This window comes from Condylostylus longicornis, unplaced genomic scaffold, assembly GCF_029603195.1.
Source record: "Condylostylus longicornis isolate FDR11 unplaced genomic scaffold, ASM2960319v2 ptg000110l, whole genome shotgun sequence".
In the NCBI taxonomy this organism is placed as follows: Eukaryota; Metazoa; Arthropoda; class Insecta; order Diptera; family Dolichopodidae; genus Condylostylus; species Condylostylus longicornis.
The window spans coordinates 323955-339973 of NW_026578078.1; the positions used below are offsets into that span (position 1 = coordinate 323955).

At 23.9% G+C, this 16019-nt stretch overlaps 1 protein-coding gene across 3 annotated transcripts in view; it reads left to right on the forward strand.

Moving 5' to 3' along the window:
* Window positions 1-16019, forward strand: part of LOC129614505 (uncharacterized) — a 130740-nt gene that overhangs the window by 71520 nt on the left and 43201 nt on the right. For all 3 annotated transcript variants that reach the window (XM_055529143.1, XM_055529142.1, XM_055529144.1), the window contains exon 3: window positions 15631-15678. In XM_055529143.1, the coding sequence (XP_055385118.1) occupies window positions 15631-15678 (48 nt within the window). The remainder of the gene's footprint in view (window positions 1-15630; window positions 15679-16019) is intronic.

The following is a 16019-nucleotide window of genomic DNA, read 5'->3' on the forward strand; positions in this document are numbered from 1 at the left end:
AAATTCAGTATTTTGTATTTACCTTTTAATAATAATCTCGTTTATTTTACGACTACAAAATACCATAAATATCAATTAGTCTCTGAAACAGCGAACTAAAAGTACATTTTGCATTTAAATAGAAAAATTTGTTTTAGAAAATAAGTGAAATGAATATAGAAAATTTTGAATATAAATGAATTTTAAATGAAAATTTATTATAATGGTTCCATGTTAACTAACCGAATATACTGGTACTAGAATGAAAAGCAATCAAGGATGAGATTTCAAACGGCATTTGGCAATATTGTTGCAGATATAATGTCAACTTGACTTATTCAGTAATAAAATTCAAAGGCTGAACACAGTTTATTTTTTATTACGTATATAGTGAGCATGAAGGAAAAATTCATGCCGAACGCAACTATTTTACCTACTTATTTTTGATTTTTATTCTTTTTGTATAACAAATTTCAATTTATACATACTTCATTCTGAAAAATACGAATTTATCTTTAATATTTTGAAAAATTTCGTAGAAAATACGTAGAATAGGTTTTTATACGTTATTCTACTTCTTCTTCGTATTTCAAGTGGTTTTTTTAATCAAAAGTTTTTGATTAAAAAAATATAAGACAGACATTTCATAACTGCAAAATTACAAATATAGAGTGTGTCTAGTTTAGTTAGTTAATCGAAACAAAGCACATCAGAAACTACAGAGAAATTTTGCTTTAAAATTCTAATTAATTAAATATTTAAATTCCCGATTTTTATTAGAATTCCTAAACCCTATGCTTATAAGACAAATTTCTTTCAATCTAGTTAATATTTTCATTAATTAATTTAGACTAGTATGAAAAATACTTTATTGTGCTGGTTTAACAAAACGCCAATCTTTTGTTCAATTACTTGCAATTACTCTTTAGTGTCAATCAGAAACTTAAAAAAACTAATGAAAGTGAAATTACTCTTTTGTCTTACGATCCTGGATTTAAGCAAAATCTATTTTAACTTAAGTATCGCAGTTTAAAATTCTGTACGTGGTTTCTCTACTTTTGAATTTCAAAAATTAAAATATTTCCATTAAAAAATATTCGAGATCCATTTGAAATTGAAAAACAATTTCATCATGTAATTTGCAATTTTAAAATAAGGTCAAATACAAAAATAACATCAAAAAAAAAAACGAAAAAAAAAATTGCTATTTGTTTTCATTTTTATTTTTTTTTTTTTTTTGGAATAATAAATGCGAGCAGGAAATTAAATCAAAAACACTTAAAGAATCGATAAACAAAAATATGCAATTAAACGATGAAATAAAAACTGAAAAAAAAAATAAATAAAATCACAGGATGCACTATTTATAGTTCTAGTAAAAAACTATTAAAAAGGAAGAATAAAGTGTAATCATTTGGTGATTCCGTTGTTCCACAAAACAACAAAATAAAAGTTGTACATTTCAAAAATTTTAAAGCAATAACATGATAGAGATTTTGATGATTAAAAATGATCTCAAGGATTTTGTGTTATAGTTAAATTTTTTTTTATATTTTAAAAATTATAATATTGTTTTTGGAAATGAGATATTTATTTTCATAGAAGCTTGAGAAAAAAACTTTAGTGAAATTTTAATCTTTTACTCAAAAATATTGTTCAAATGATCTTTGTATAAAACGTTTTTACTTTTAAATGCTTTTTAAATCTTGAGAAATTCAATTTCACAAGATTCTAACGATTCGCAATGACACAAACACGAAATTTCTATAGATAATTATTCTTATTGCGACTTTGAAAATTTTTTCCTCAAAATCACTGAAAATATGAAAACTAAAAAAATTAATTCAGAAATAGGAGGTCCTTATAGTTAAATAGTTATATAATCTCTATTAATTTACTTAGTTACTACTATTAGAATTAGAACCCTAGTCAAAAAATTATCATTTATTTACTTTATGATTGATTTACCGTATGATTGTTTTGATTTGTTCGGCTTCGACTTTTCAATAAACTATTCCATTTTGTCAGTCAGTCCTAATAATATAATTTTAATAGTGAAATTCCTGCTTTCCGTTCATATTTTAGAAGCATTTTATGTTTTTGAAACTATTTGAAAATAGTAACAAGATTGATAAGCTGATTAATTTATTGATTTGCCTGAAGCAATTAAACTTCCTCGACTCCTTTTCTTTTGGATCATAGCCTTGCACACATGCCTGATGAGAAATCATAACAATTGTGTAACCTTCAAATTTATTTTCTTTAATAAAAGAAAAAATATAAAAATATATTAAATTATCCAAACTATATGCGTAAAATATCCAATATTCACACATACAGAATCCACTATAAACATATTATGCATATTTTATAAAAAATGTGGTTTATTCTTTGACCTAAATTACTTAATTTTAAATTTAATATTGTTGTCTCATTCACTTCCAGTTTCTCTTGTTTTGACTTCTCAAGTTCTGTTGACTTTACATATTTATACCCGTACGAACGTATGTTCGAAGGGTATACTAAATTTGCCTTACCGTTTGTAACGCTAAGAAATAACGGTCTTAGATATAGACTCAAGTGTATGTTTTTGATCAGCGTCAAATTCTGAGTTGATTTAGCTTTGTCTGTCCGTCCGTCCGTCCGTCCGTCCGTCCGTCCGTCCCCACGATAACTCAAAAACTAATTGAGCTAAGTTCACCAAATTTTCACAAATGATTTATTGTAGTAAGTGCCAGAACCCTATTTAAATTGGACATGATCGGGGTACCGGTTCGGGTAGCTGCCATACAACTTCAAAATTTATTTGGCTATATCTCAGAAACTATAAAAGTTGTGGTATTGAAATTTCACACAAACGAATATATTAGTAGGGCCAATGTGTATGATAAAAGTCGTTGAAATTACTTGGCTCCTTCTGGTACCTGCCATACAACTTCAAAAGTTATTTGGCTATATCTCAGAAACTATAAAAGCTATGGTATTGAAATTTCACACAAGCGAATATATTACTAGGGCCAATGTTTTTGATAAAATTTGTTAAAATTTCTTAGCTTTTTCTGGTAGCTGCCATACAACTTAAATAGTAGTTTGGCACACACAGTATTTTGAAAAACAGACAGTATTGAAATTTTGCATAAATTAATGTGTCCCTTAGTCAGTTATGGCATCTTTATTTGCACATAGGATAACAAATTCGTACGGGTATCACAGAGTTGACAAGGTCAACTCTATTTTTTTTCTCGTTTTTAACTGTATTCAGTTGAAAAATGCAAACACCCATTCATATCTACATACATAGATATATTTTTGTGGTTGTAATTTAAAATATTACGAATGTTTTCATAAGGTTATGTAAATTTTTCCTTATTTGCATTTTTTTTTTCTGAATTAATTTTTCTAGTTTTCATATTAAAAAATGTTTTTATTTTTTTTTTTTATTTTCTTTGACTGATCAGTAGAGTACTTGTTATTCTAACTGCTTATTTAATGCACAAAAAAAAAGAAAAAAACTTTTTGTTTATTTTCGAAACCAAGAACTTTTTGAATCTTCTTTGAAATAACATGAAAAAAAAGTGGTAAATTTGTTATGCAAAAATGCTACGCTTGAAAGCAATTTACATAGAAAAATTGACTGAGTGAAAAAATTTAAAAATTGTTTTTGTTTTTTAAGGTGAAAATAAATTTTCAAATATCCTGTTTGATAAGCATGTCTGCAATTTATTACAAGTACAGATGAAAGAAATTATAATTTATTTTGTTTATTGTTATAGGGAAAAGCTATTTAAATAATGAGGTTGCGTAAATGAAAATTTTATGTTTTTCATATCATACAATCGGAAAATGTTGTTTTCTTTAATGAAGATTTTTAACTTCAAGTTTAAATTGGATTTTGTCGTAATATTCAGTTTTGATCTGTTGATTGAGTAAAACCACATGAGAACATTAACCACAATTTTTCAAAGATAATGTTTTTGCAAATATTGAAAAACAATTCACATTTGTGTTTCACGGAAAAATAAAATAATGATCACAAAAAGAAAAAAAATTTAATCACGGAAATTAATTGCGCTTGAGCAATATCTAGTTCTAAAATTGGAATAAAGCAATTTATTTGCTCAAGAGATGTGCTGTACAACGAAATCTTTGATTGAATAGCGAAGTTAATGTTTGTAAAAAACTGAAATTAAAAATTTAAATATTGTTATAGATTTCTGGACATTTAATAAATTAAAAATTGCATTTAAGCGGGTTGTTTAATTAAAGGGGGCGCAATTAAACAATAAAACTTATCTATTATAGTTCTGAATAAATACAAAATACATTAATGTTATATTTTATCTAAATTGTTTTAAAAATTTTGACAAACCTTGTAGACATAAAAAATTTATGTTACTAAATTTATTCAAATTTTATGATTATAATCTCAAATGGGTATTTATGAAAATATTAATCTGTTAAATTACGATAACGATACATTAAAATTCCTTCGATTTTTTTCCAAGTGTACATATTTTATGAAACGCACACAGAGGCTATAGTGTATAATGAAAATTAAATAACAATATTTTCTGAAATTAATGAAATCGAAAGTGTTACTAATTTACGATATTCATGACGGTTATATCAAAATTTATTATATAATATATTAGAAATGCAATGAAAATGTAAAATGCCAAAAAATAGTCAAACGAGAAAAAATAATTATGGCTGTGTCAACTCAGTGATACTCGTACGAATGTTTTTCAAAAGCTCTTCGGCACTTAATATAAAAAAAGATTTAATTCTAAAATTTTTCAAAATGTTTCTGCAACTAAATTATCGTTTAATTTGTGCACGTATTTGTAATATGTATGGTTTAAATACAAATTATTTCTAAATTTTTATGGCAACTATTACAGGAACTTAGAGAAGCGCAACCAAATTTTATTAAACTGGTGGCCAAACAATTCTAGTTATTTAAGCAAAATTTGAGTACTATACGACTTATAACTTTCAAGACGTGTCCAAATTATTTTTAGATTTGTGTGGCACCTATTCGAATCAGTCTTTTTCTCGGTAAATATTTGATTACTGTAACTTACAGGGTTTTTGAGTTATCGCAAGGACGAATGAACCTACGGACGGATGATGGACAGACGCATGGACAGACAGAAATGACAAAATTAACTCAGAATTCAATGCCGAATAAACCCTCTATTCTTAGCCATACAAATTAAGTGAAAAATTACGAAATTTTATTTTGTTTGTACAAAAGTAAAAGCAAGAAATTATTTAAATTTTTAAAATTGATTTTGAAATCATTCTTTAAACATTTTTATTCCACCAATATTTTTATTATGCTTATATAACATAGCAATTTTATTATTCATTTTACTATCCTCAATATTAAAATTAATCTTTAATTTAATCTATGAAAATAATATTATGTGATTTTTTCTTCCGAAAAAGAAATTATTTTTCAATATCTATCAAAGTCAGGAAGTTAATTCTCTCCAATATTTCAAAAAAATATACAACAAAACATAGATTAAATTGCTTCATATCACTTTTATATGAAGAAATTAATTTAAATAAGTGAACAAAGAAAAAGGATACAATTTTATTTTATAGTAACAGAAAATAAATTTATACAGTTAATTATTCTATTCTTTTATTATAATATCCTTAATTATTTTCATAAAATATTCTTTATCTTAATTTCAATATTATACCTGTAAATAAAATATAATTGAAATTAAAAGGACATCATTTTTCACATTTATTACGTTTGTTTTGCATAAAAAAAATACAAATTTATTAAATTTTCACAAGGATGAGTAAGTGTACGTAAATAGAAAGAAAATAACACATTTTTTATGCCTTATTGTTTGATATGAAATCAATTGAATTTAATTAAGCTTTGTCTTGTGTAGCAGTATGAAATTGTAATTTATATTGATTTGAGATATTAATCTTTTTTATTTCAGCTGAAAATAGCTTTATAACTAACTTAAATGACAGATAATTGATTAAAAATTACTATACTATTATATGTTGAAAATAAAGAATTAAATTATTTCTTTTCTATTGTTATCCCTAGAAATCAATAAATTCATAGCTGCAGTAATATATAAAATATATAAATTATGAAAAAGTAAGCAATTTTTCTATTTGAATAACAACATTTAAAGGTATTCTATTGTATTATTTATTTATATTTTATGTTAAGAAAATTAAATTAATTTCGTCTTAATTTAGATCTATTAATTTTACTTTATTTGCCGATCATATAACATAATGTAACAAATGTACACATCTATTATTTAGGAACAAATCTTATATTTTAATTCATTGAAATTTATAATATATCAAAATAAATTAGCTTTCGAAGAGTACACTTCCTCTTTCGTTTGTACCTCTTTTAAAAAAAAGTTTATGATGCTTATCTGCTGTATTATTTACATGTCTGTCATTTTTATTTTCACTTGGACTTGTAGCGGAAGACGTGTAAGTTCCTACGCAATATAGCGCCACAAATAGGATATTCGATTATTTTAAAATTAAAAGTTAATTGCCTTAAAAACATCATAATTCATTTAGTACAATTCTAAAAAATTTCGTAAAAATGTGTCTATTTTACTCTGTCAGGTCTTTCATTCCCTAGAATAAAGATTTTTTGTATAAATTATTTAAATTCCGTGAAAGCAAAAAGAATGCACCGGACATTACATCTTCTTCCACAAACAGAAAAGACCCTTCAGTAATTTTTGGAGGAAATTTTCTCCCAAAAATCAGATACATTTAAAAATTTTACGGCTTGAACAGAGTGTGTCCTTCATGTAGGTCTTCATTTATAAGAAACAAAATTGTTCTACAGAAAGCCTCAATCATTCAGTTCATGCTTTTTATTAGCATAAATTTTTCAAGAGTTATTTTTCTAAGGTTTTTTTTAGAGATTTTTTGCAAATCATGGCATTTGATCGACTACACTTTTCATATTATTATTATTTTAATAATTAAATTAAAATATTGAATAATTAAATTTTCTTTTCAAGACTGGTTCACATCCACTTTAATAAATAAAAACTAGAACCCTTATTTATTTTAAATGTAAATACAGAAAATTTATACTGAAAGTGGCTGAGCTTATATAAAAAAATAATATATTATGTGATCTTTTATCTTACTACAGAAACTACCGAAATATTACGTAAAGCAAAACTTGTGTTTTATAAAAATATTAATGGCAAAGAAAATTCAAATTTAATTCTGTATAATAAATTAAAAAATTTTATTAAGAAATGTAAGAAAATTTTTGGAACTTGTAATTAGACTTTATTAAAAGTTTTTGTTTGTAAAACAAAGAATATTTTTATTCCACTTTTTTTTTTTACAAAAAAGGTAAAGCGCCATAATTCTGTATTTCTGTATGATATTCTTTAGATAAATTATGAACATACATGAATCTCTTTAGTTCTTTCCTTGAAAAAAAAAAACGAAAAACTTAAACAAATAAAATATTTAAACATTTTTTATAGTAATGTAAGTATGTATGTATTTTATTTATGATACTTTTAAAACGACCTTCACTTGAAGTTGAATTTTCATTTTGTAAAATCTATAATGTAACAAAAAGAATAATAAGAGTCAAACTAACAGAGAAATAAAGTATACAAACATGTATGTATGTATGTGGGTACAGAATATTGTTTGAATTTTTAAGAAAACAAAAACAATGTATAATAAAAATCTTAGAAAGCATATAAAAACAACAAAAGAAAGCAATGAACTTCCTTGACATAAAAAAAATAAAAAAATAAAAATAAAAAAAGAAAATTCTTTTCGTTTTTCTTTTCTTCATTGTAAAAACAAACCATTATAATTTTTAGTATTATGTTTGTATATAATATTTATGTAATACTTCTTGTATGTATCCGTATACAGGATATTGTATATATATAGAATAGTGTATATTATTTATGAAAAGGATTTTTATAAGGTGCATTGCAGAAGTCATTCAAAACAGGAAGAAACATTCTATTAAAAATTAATTTACTTGTTTTGTATTTATTTTTGTTGTTTCTGTTGTTAATTTTTCCTCACAATACACGTATACTCTTTCAATATTATTTGTATTCCTTGTTTTAAGATTCTTATAGCAGTATTCCTTATAAAATTTTATTTATTTATATTATGTGATGTCGTTGTATATACATATACATTATATTCGTCTTATTATTATAAATATGAATTTACTTAGATATTTTTATGTTCGTATTATTATATACAATATGAATTTATGTATATTTAAATAAGATTTGTTATTTTACGTATACTTTATATTTTATTTTTCTGTTAAGAAAACAAATAACATAAAAATATTATACCCGTATACAATAAACAAAATAAACAACATAACTAACTATAAAAAAGAAATTTTAAATGACAACTAACAATACAAAAAAAAAAATTCAAATTCACATATAGGGTGCTTTTTTTCAATTCATTAAAAACGTTATTTGAATATTAATCGATATTACTACAACTTTCAATAACTTTGTCAATAATGGAGAAATTTTACATATTTTTTACCTTCGATTGGATAATTTTTCTTAAAATTTCGATTGGATAAATCTTTAGAATAGAGATTTTATACAATTTAGAATCAGGAGATAAAATCGACGCAATGATCAAATACTGTGCTTCAGTATATTAATAATTTCAAGTCGAATGCAAAACCGTTGTACTGTTTTGTAAAATTGCTGTTTGATATTGTTCTGTTATACTTATGAATTTATAGAATATTATGAGCTGTAATTTACTCTTATGTTCGATTTTAGAAAACAGTAAACTACTAACCAAAACCTATAGTGCATTAATCACTTTTAACTTTTTTTTAATTAACTTATCAAAGTGTAGGTCTGATAAAAGGTTAAAACACTAACAAGCATTACGTTACTAAAAAACATATTTTTATAATTGGTTTACTAGAAAAAAAGTAAAAATTGGTTGTTGAAATAGAGACTTAGCGTAATAGTAATAGCGTACCTAAACCAAATAATACCCTTATGGGTTTTATTCACTCTAAATAGTACAATATCGTTTATTAATAAAATTATTCAATAAGATACTTAATAAAATTCTAAAATTTTGAAAATTTTAAAAATTCAAAAAGAAACACCCTCTTTCTATAAACACATACATACATGTATTAAAAATATACTTTTAGATTTTTAAAATTCTTGTTATTTCGAAAACTTTCTATACAAGCTGTTTATTGTATTATCAATGCATATAATGTTATAAGATTTCGTAAATATTTAAACAATGTGCACAGTAAAGCAAGGAGTTGCTTTAAGGTGAATTATTTTGAAATATACAAAAAAAATATGTACTATAATAAATTTAATGTTAATGATTTCATCCTGAGTAACTCATACCAATTTATGAATTTATGAAATTTTTTATACTTGCATTAAAATTTATGCAGTATAATATGATATATTATTATGTATCTAGCGAATTTCATAATGGATCCAATAAATCTTATAATGGATCTAGTATAAATTTTATAATGGATGTTATTCAGCAAAATTTAGAAGAAATATATTTTTTTAATGTTGCAATGATCAGCATAATCTCGCCTTCAATTTAATGTTAGAGTTATATGTTATATCTCTCATAAGGAAAAAAAAATCTAGAATATGGGATGGAAAATACATTTTTCAATTTTTTGTATAAATATATTTTGCAATTTTAAAACAAAAAATGATAGATGGTTGAAAGATTTTTCCTTGATGCGTTCAAATTTTATTAAACGTATCTAAAATCAGAAAATTTTTCTCAGTTTTCAAATATACACGTTTGTAATTCAGATATCAAATTAAAATTTTGGTTAACCTCTTCTGTCTAATTCAATAACTTTTGAAGAAAAGTGGACGTTTTAAAAATAAAAAGAAATCGGAAAACTAACAGGAAAACTTGTGTGGTGGACGAGATATGGAAAATGAGCATCGGGGATTTAGATAGATTTCTCAAGATGTGGTTATATCAAAAGGGCACATTTGCGTTAATTGGGGTGCAGTGGACATGTTGTACCTGCTACGTCAACCAAATAACTAAATAATAGGAAAATATTTAAATTTTCTAAATAATACCAAAGAACAACCAAATGTGTATATCCATTTGATTGCATTTCTGCGTTCAATTTAAGAATATTTTTACTTATTACTTATTTTGAATTTAAAATTATCGTCCACACAAAACCTTGCTATAACCAAAGATTGTCATTGAGAAATAAGTGGGAAATTATGGGTATAAATATATTTTACCAAGAATTCTCACTTAAAAATATCGAAAAATTGGTGAATAAAAATTTTGTGCAAAATTAAGTAAATTGTCAAAATTTAAAATTAATAAAATAAAATTTAATAATATTGTAAAACCAAATTCGCTTTTTTTTTTGTTTTATCATATTATTGATAATTTTGTTAAAAAAAAATTCTCAAGGAAATTAAGAATACCATGTTTTCATTAAGTTTCGTTTTCCTTTTTATATTTAAATATGGAGTTTCGAAACAGAACACAAATTCTTTTATTCTTATGTTTTGAAAAAATTTACTACCATCACTCCAGCAATGATCTAACACCTTAAAGGAATAAATTTCACTTTAAATCAATAAATATACATTTTCGTTCTTTAAAATGTCATTGCATATGTTACAAAAAAATATAATTACATGAGTATATCATGGTATACAGGATATCATGCAGATACGTCTTCAAATAAACAAAAATGCACAAAAATTGTTGCCTTATTGTATAATCCCTTCTAGATTTCAAAACGTCACATTTTGTTTTTGCTTAAAAATTCCAGAATTTTTAATTTCTTTTTCATATTTTTATTAAAACTTTATACGTGTGTATTGTATGTACAAATAAATAATTTAGAAAATGGCATTGTTTTGAAGATTCTTTTGAAATATCGTTTCAAAAAAGGTTAAACATAAAATTTATTATTTGAAAAGAGAAAAGCAAATACTCTTGTTTAATAATAAATAAACAATATTTTTATTTGTTCTTTTGTTAGAAAATTTTATCATCTTTATATTTCTACATTTTCAAAGAATTGAAGCAATAATAACGTTTTTCATATGCACTTATAATATTTTCATTTCACTAAAAAGTGTTATTATATTGAATTTCTCGCAAAAAGGAAAATTTTGATATAAGACTTTAAAATGAAAAATGCATTTTTCTTTTCAAAAAGAGTGTTATTCGAATTAATTTAATACCATACGAGTATAATATTGAAGGTTTGCCTGTAAGTATGCAATGTTTTTATGAAAAATATATTCACAATATTACTTATTTAAAATAAATGAAAGTATTTATATTATTTTAAAGTTCCGTTTCTATTAGAGGTAACTTTAGAAGATAGAAAATTACAGTATTTATTCTTCATTTAACTTTGCATTGATTTGTTTACTAAACGCAAGGTAATTTCAACATGGTTCCCTGATATCTCATTTTAAACAAAAGTTCTACATAATGAAACTTGCATATTTTAATATGTTTAAAAGTGTAATCATACGATACATTTCAACATTTCATCATTATTGAAATTCATCATTGCACATTTCAACATTATAGCACCACCATAACATTTCATCACTGAGATGCCTGTGATCTTATGATCACAGAAAAACTGGCCTAACAAAGAAATTTCTTATCAGATTATGATTTGCTTTACCCTCAGTGCACAGCACCAGTTCTCTAATTCTTAGCTAACTTTCGAACTGACAACATCTCTTATAGAGCATTTTCAGGTAAAGTGATTATTAAAGCTAAATTTATATAATAATAATCTGTAGTAATTAGTCTAGACAATTTTTTTTAAATTAAAAAATAAAAGTTAATTTAAATGCTTTAGTCACTGCAAACACACAACAACAATTTTTTTAACTGGAAATTGCATCAACATGTCACCGAAATTGGTCAGTATATTCATAATAATATTAATTAACACCTACATGCACTTATGTTTGCAAAATGCACTTTATAGTGATGAAGTACTTTATAATGATGAATTGTTATAATGTTGAAATGTACAAGGATTAAATGTTTTGTATGATGACACTTTTTAACATATAATATGCAAGTTTCATTATGTAGATTATTTTGCTAAGATTTCAAAATTTAGTTGCGTTGCAAAATTTAGTTTTTCTAGATTATTTTGCACATTACACTTACATTGAATGTCGATTTTATAAAAATTTAAAACAAAAAGCTTATAAATATAAAAATATTTTTATTCCACAAAATTTTTAATTTTATCTTCCTTCTATATAATAAGAAGTACTCCTGAGACTTAAATTTTCTATATTTCTTAAACTCTGCCTCATTTCGTTGAAAATAAAAGACCATTTATGAGCACAATTTCTAAGATACATAATTAGTAGTAGATTTTTCGTCTGTGTCAAACCACAATCTATTTGAAATGATAAACACTAAAATAATTATTATCTGTTTCTTAGCAAATTAGTTATTATGAAACACTAGCGTATTTATTAACTTAGTTCCAGTTTTAAATCAATTATTTTAAATTATAAATTTCACAAAAATATTTTGTTTAACATCAACTTGAAAATAATTTAATTTTAACAATAATAAATTTTTATTTTTATAAGAAGAAAATTGCACTTTTTAATTGATTTTCCCAATAATTTTAATTTTCTTTATGCACTTGAATCTCTTGGAATTTTTCGTAATTCACTTTAATTAGTTTTTTTTTTCTTTAGAAATTATAATAATTAATATGAGTAACTTTTTATAAAATGAATGAAGCCAATGAGTATTCTTGTTTTCTTTTTGTTTTTTTCTTAATGAGCCATTATTTTTTTTTTAAAGAAATTTTACTTTTAATTTTCCGTCTAAAGTTTTTATAAATTAGAAATAATTGCAAAATTTAAAAAAGTTTTTATATTTTCTAAGGTCTTAAGTTTCTTTTGCTTTATAGGGAAATCCCATTAAAAATTATAATGAAATAAAATCTAAAATTATTTAAATTAATTTTAATATTTTTTTCCTACACGTTTTTGGAATTGAAAAATACGAAATTTTGTTGAAACTTGGTGAAATAATTTAACGAAATTTCAGAAATTGTATATTTGTACTTAGACAATAATAGCGCAAGGAGCTTACTACATAAAGCTATGCCCACAACAATTTGGTTAAGAGAAGTAATTACATACAAATGTTCATGTATGGAATTCCTTTATAATATAACATATAATATAATATAACAGAATATCTATACAAAAAAAAATATAGAGTTCTGAGCCTCTTCGAGCTAGTCTTTTTTTATAAGTAAAATGCAAGCGTTATTCGGTTATAAAAGATTTTTTCGTTTTTGAAACTTTTTTAAAAATACTTTGCAATTTTTAATTAAAAACTAAAATTTTGAAACGTTCAAAGCAATAACTGGTATACTGAAAATATAAACTAATACAAGGCATATAATGTTATTAACTAAATATATTTTTTTAAATTTTTCATTTTCTATCTGTTCAGAATAGCTCGAGTGAACCGAACCGTAAAAACTATTAATATCGATTGGAAATTTTTTAAATTTCAAAAAATTTATAAAAAATATTTTTGTTTATTTTTTGGTTTTATTCAAAAATTTTTTCGTAAAAACAAAAATTAATTTCCATTTCCCTTTTTTAAGCAATTAGACTGAAAAAATGTTGGCCATAAGTCCCTTCCGACTTTAGTGTATAACAAAAAATTTTATTTTAGACATTGTTTTTATTATTGACATTTATTTCGAAGGCACAATAACTCAAACTTTGGCAAACCAAATGTGCAGTGTATAACAATAGCTGTTGAAGTAGTTAAGTACATTTAATTAATATAATTTTGAAAATAGTTAATTTTGAAGTTCCAGAACCAATTCGAATGCGTAGGTATGGGAAAATTTGTAAAACGGAATAAGTAGCAAAACATGCGTAACAAAAAAAGCTTAAATTCGAAAAAAGCAATAATTCCTGCAAGAAATCAACTTGTTCTGCAGAATTTTATTTACGAGTGGAAACGTATATGGCAATATTTTTGCAGGTAAAAGAGGACTTCTTTCTTTATATTCTAGGATTCCAATAAATTAAACTGAGAATAACGAATTTCAGTTGTAACCAGAATTTTAGTAATCATCGCTTTTATTAAAATAGAAATTTCGACTGTTCATGCTAGTTCCTAAAAATTTTATTATTGTAATTTATCAAAAAATTTATTTTAAAAATATTTTCATACCTTTCAAATTTTTTTAATTTTAAACGCGTAAACAATTTATTTAATCCTTTTTTAAATGAAATCTACATTTTTGCGGTTTTGTTGCAAAATTAGAATTTTGAGGAAAAATTCTGTAAAACTTTCAGCAAAAGTAAAATCCATATTTATGACTTAATTTTATATGATTGTATAAAGAATTAAAATAGTTATTCTCTATAGTATACACATATATATATACATAAATCAAATGGACACTATTCTATAAAGTATATAGATAAAAACTAGAAAAGCAAAAAATGAGAGAAAAACTGGGTCAATTCAAGGACTTCATCAGATGATAATAAAAACGCGAACTACAACAAAAAAAAAATATTTTTTTATATTAAAAAAAAATAAATGAAAAAAATTAAAATTGAAAATGACAGCGAAAATTTTATATTTCCTCGATTTTAATAGCGAAAAAATAAACTAGAAAAATGTGGGCGGAAAATTTACTTTAATCAAAAGTAAAACAATAGCAAAACTAATATCTACTTACGTTGCTTAAAAATGGCTTGTACCGAGTGTTATATAAGCTATGACTTTGTATATATGTATATGTATGTACACTTATTTTTTTTTGTTCTTCAATAATAGCGTAGAATTACTTGAAAAAACAAAGCGGCGAGTGTTATGTATAATGTTTAAGTGAATGTTTAAAATTTTCAACGAGAAAAAATATAATTCATGTAATGAATAAAAATGTATATTTTCTCATTCAATATAGTGTAGGAGCAGGATAATAAAAGAAAGGAAATGATAAGAGAATTTTTTCCCCATTTTTCTTTTAAATGCTTATAAAAATCTATAGAAAGTTTTTTTTTACGCTCACTTATTGAAAAGAATGACCTTATGACATAGCCGCGTCCAGGAAATTAAACTTACTCAATAAAATGATTGCTATCGTTTTTAGTTCATTGTGTTAGTTTTGCATTTAGAATCTACTGCCAATACGTTTACAATTGAAAAGGATTTTTATTGCTGAGTTTTGAAAAAAAATAGAGTGTATTAAAATTATATAAGTAACAATATAATATTTTTATTAGTATCGGAAATTAAAGTTCAATATTGTTATCAATTTCTATTGTTTTTCAAAAATAATTTGAAATAGTAAATTCTCTGTGTAGATAAAATGCTGCCAACTTAAAGAAATTTTAGAGGAAAGTACTCCTTTGATAGAACTTAAGCAAATCTCAATTATTACATAAGTTGCCACAATTGTGCTCAACTTATAATTTATTAAAACCATTAACCTATTGAAATCAAAAAAAAATTTTTAAAGAAATTTTTTTATTCCTTTGATAACTTCAACTTTAAAAACTATTTTTTTTTTTATTTCAGGTACTGTTGGAAAACAGATCAAAGGCGGATATTTACTTCGCTGGAAAAGTAAGTATGGCTGTAATAATATTAATTTCAATAGAATTAAAATGATTAGCCCATTTTTATTTTAACAAGAATGGGCTAATTTAAATAACATAAATTATTATCTATATTAGCACAAAACTTTGAAAAAAAAAATCAATTTGCTCTCTAGAAAAAACTCAAGTATTGTAACCAATAATAAGCAGACAGTTTTATTTTTAAATCACCTTCAGAAAATCCTCAAGCTAGTGAATGTAATGAAAATTTTTTGTTAACCATTGAAAATATTATCTTTAATACTTCAATCTTTAATCTATAATACATTTGCACTATATCACTCAACGACAATTTAAAGTGGCACAACA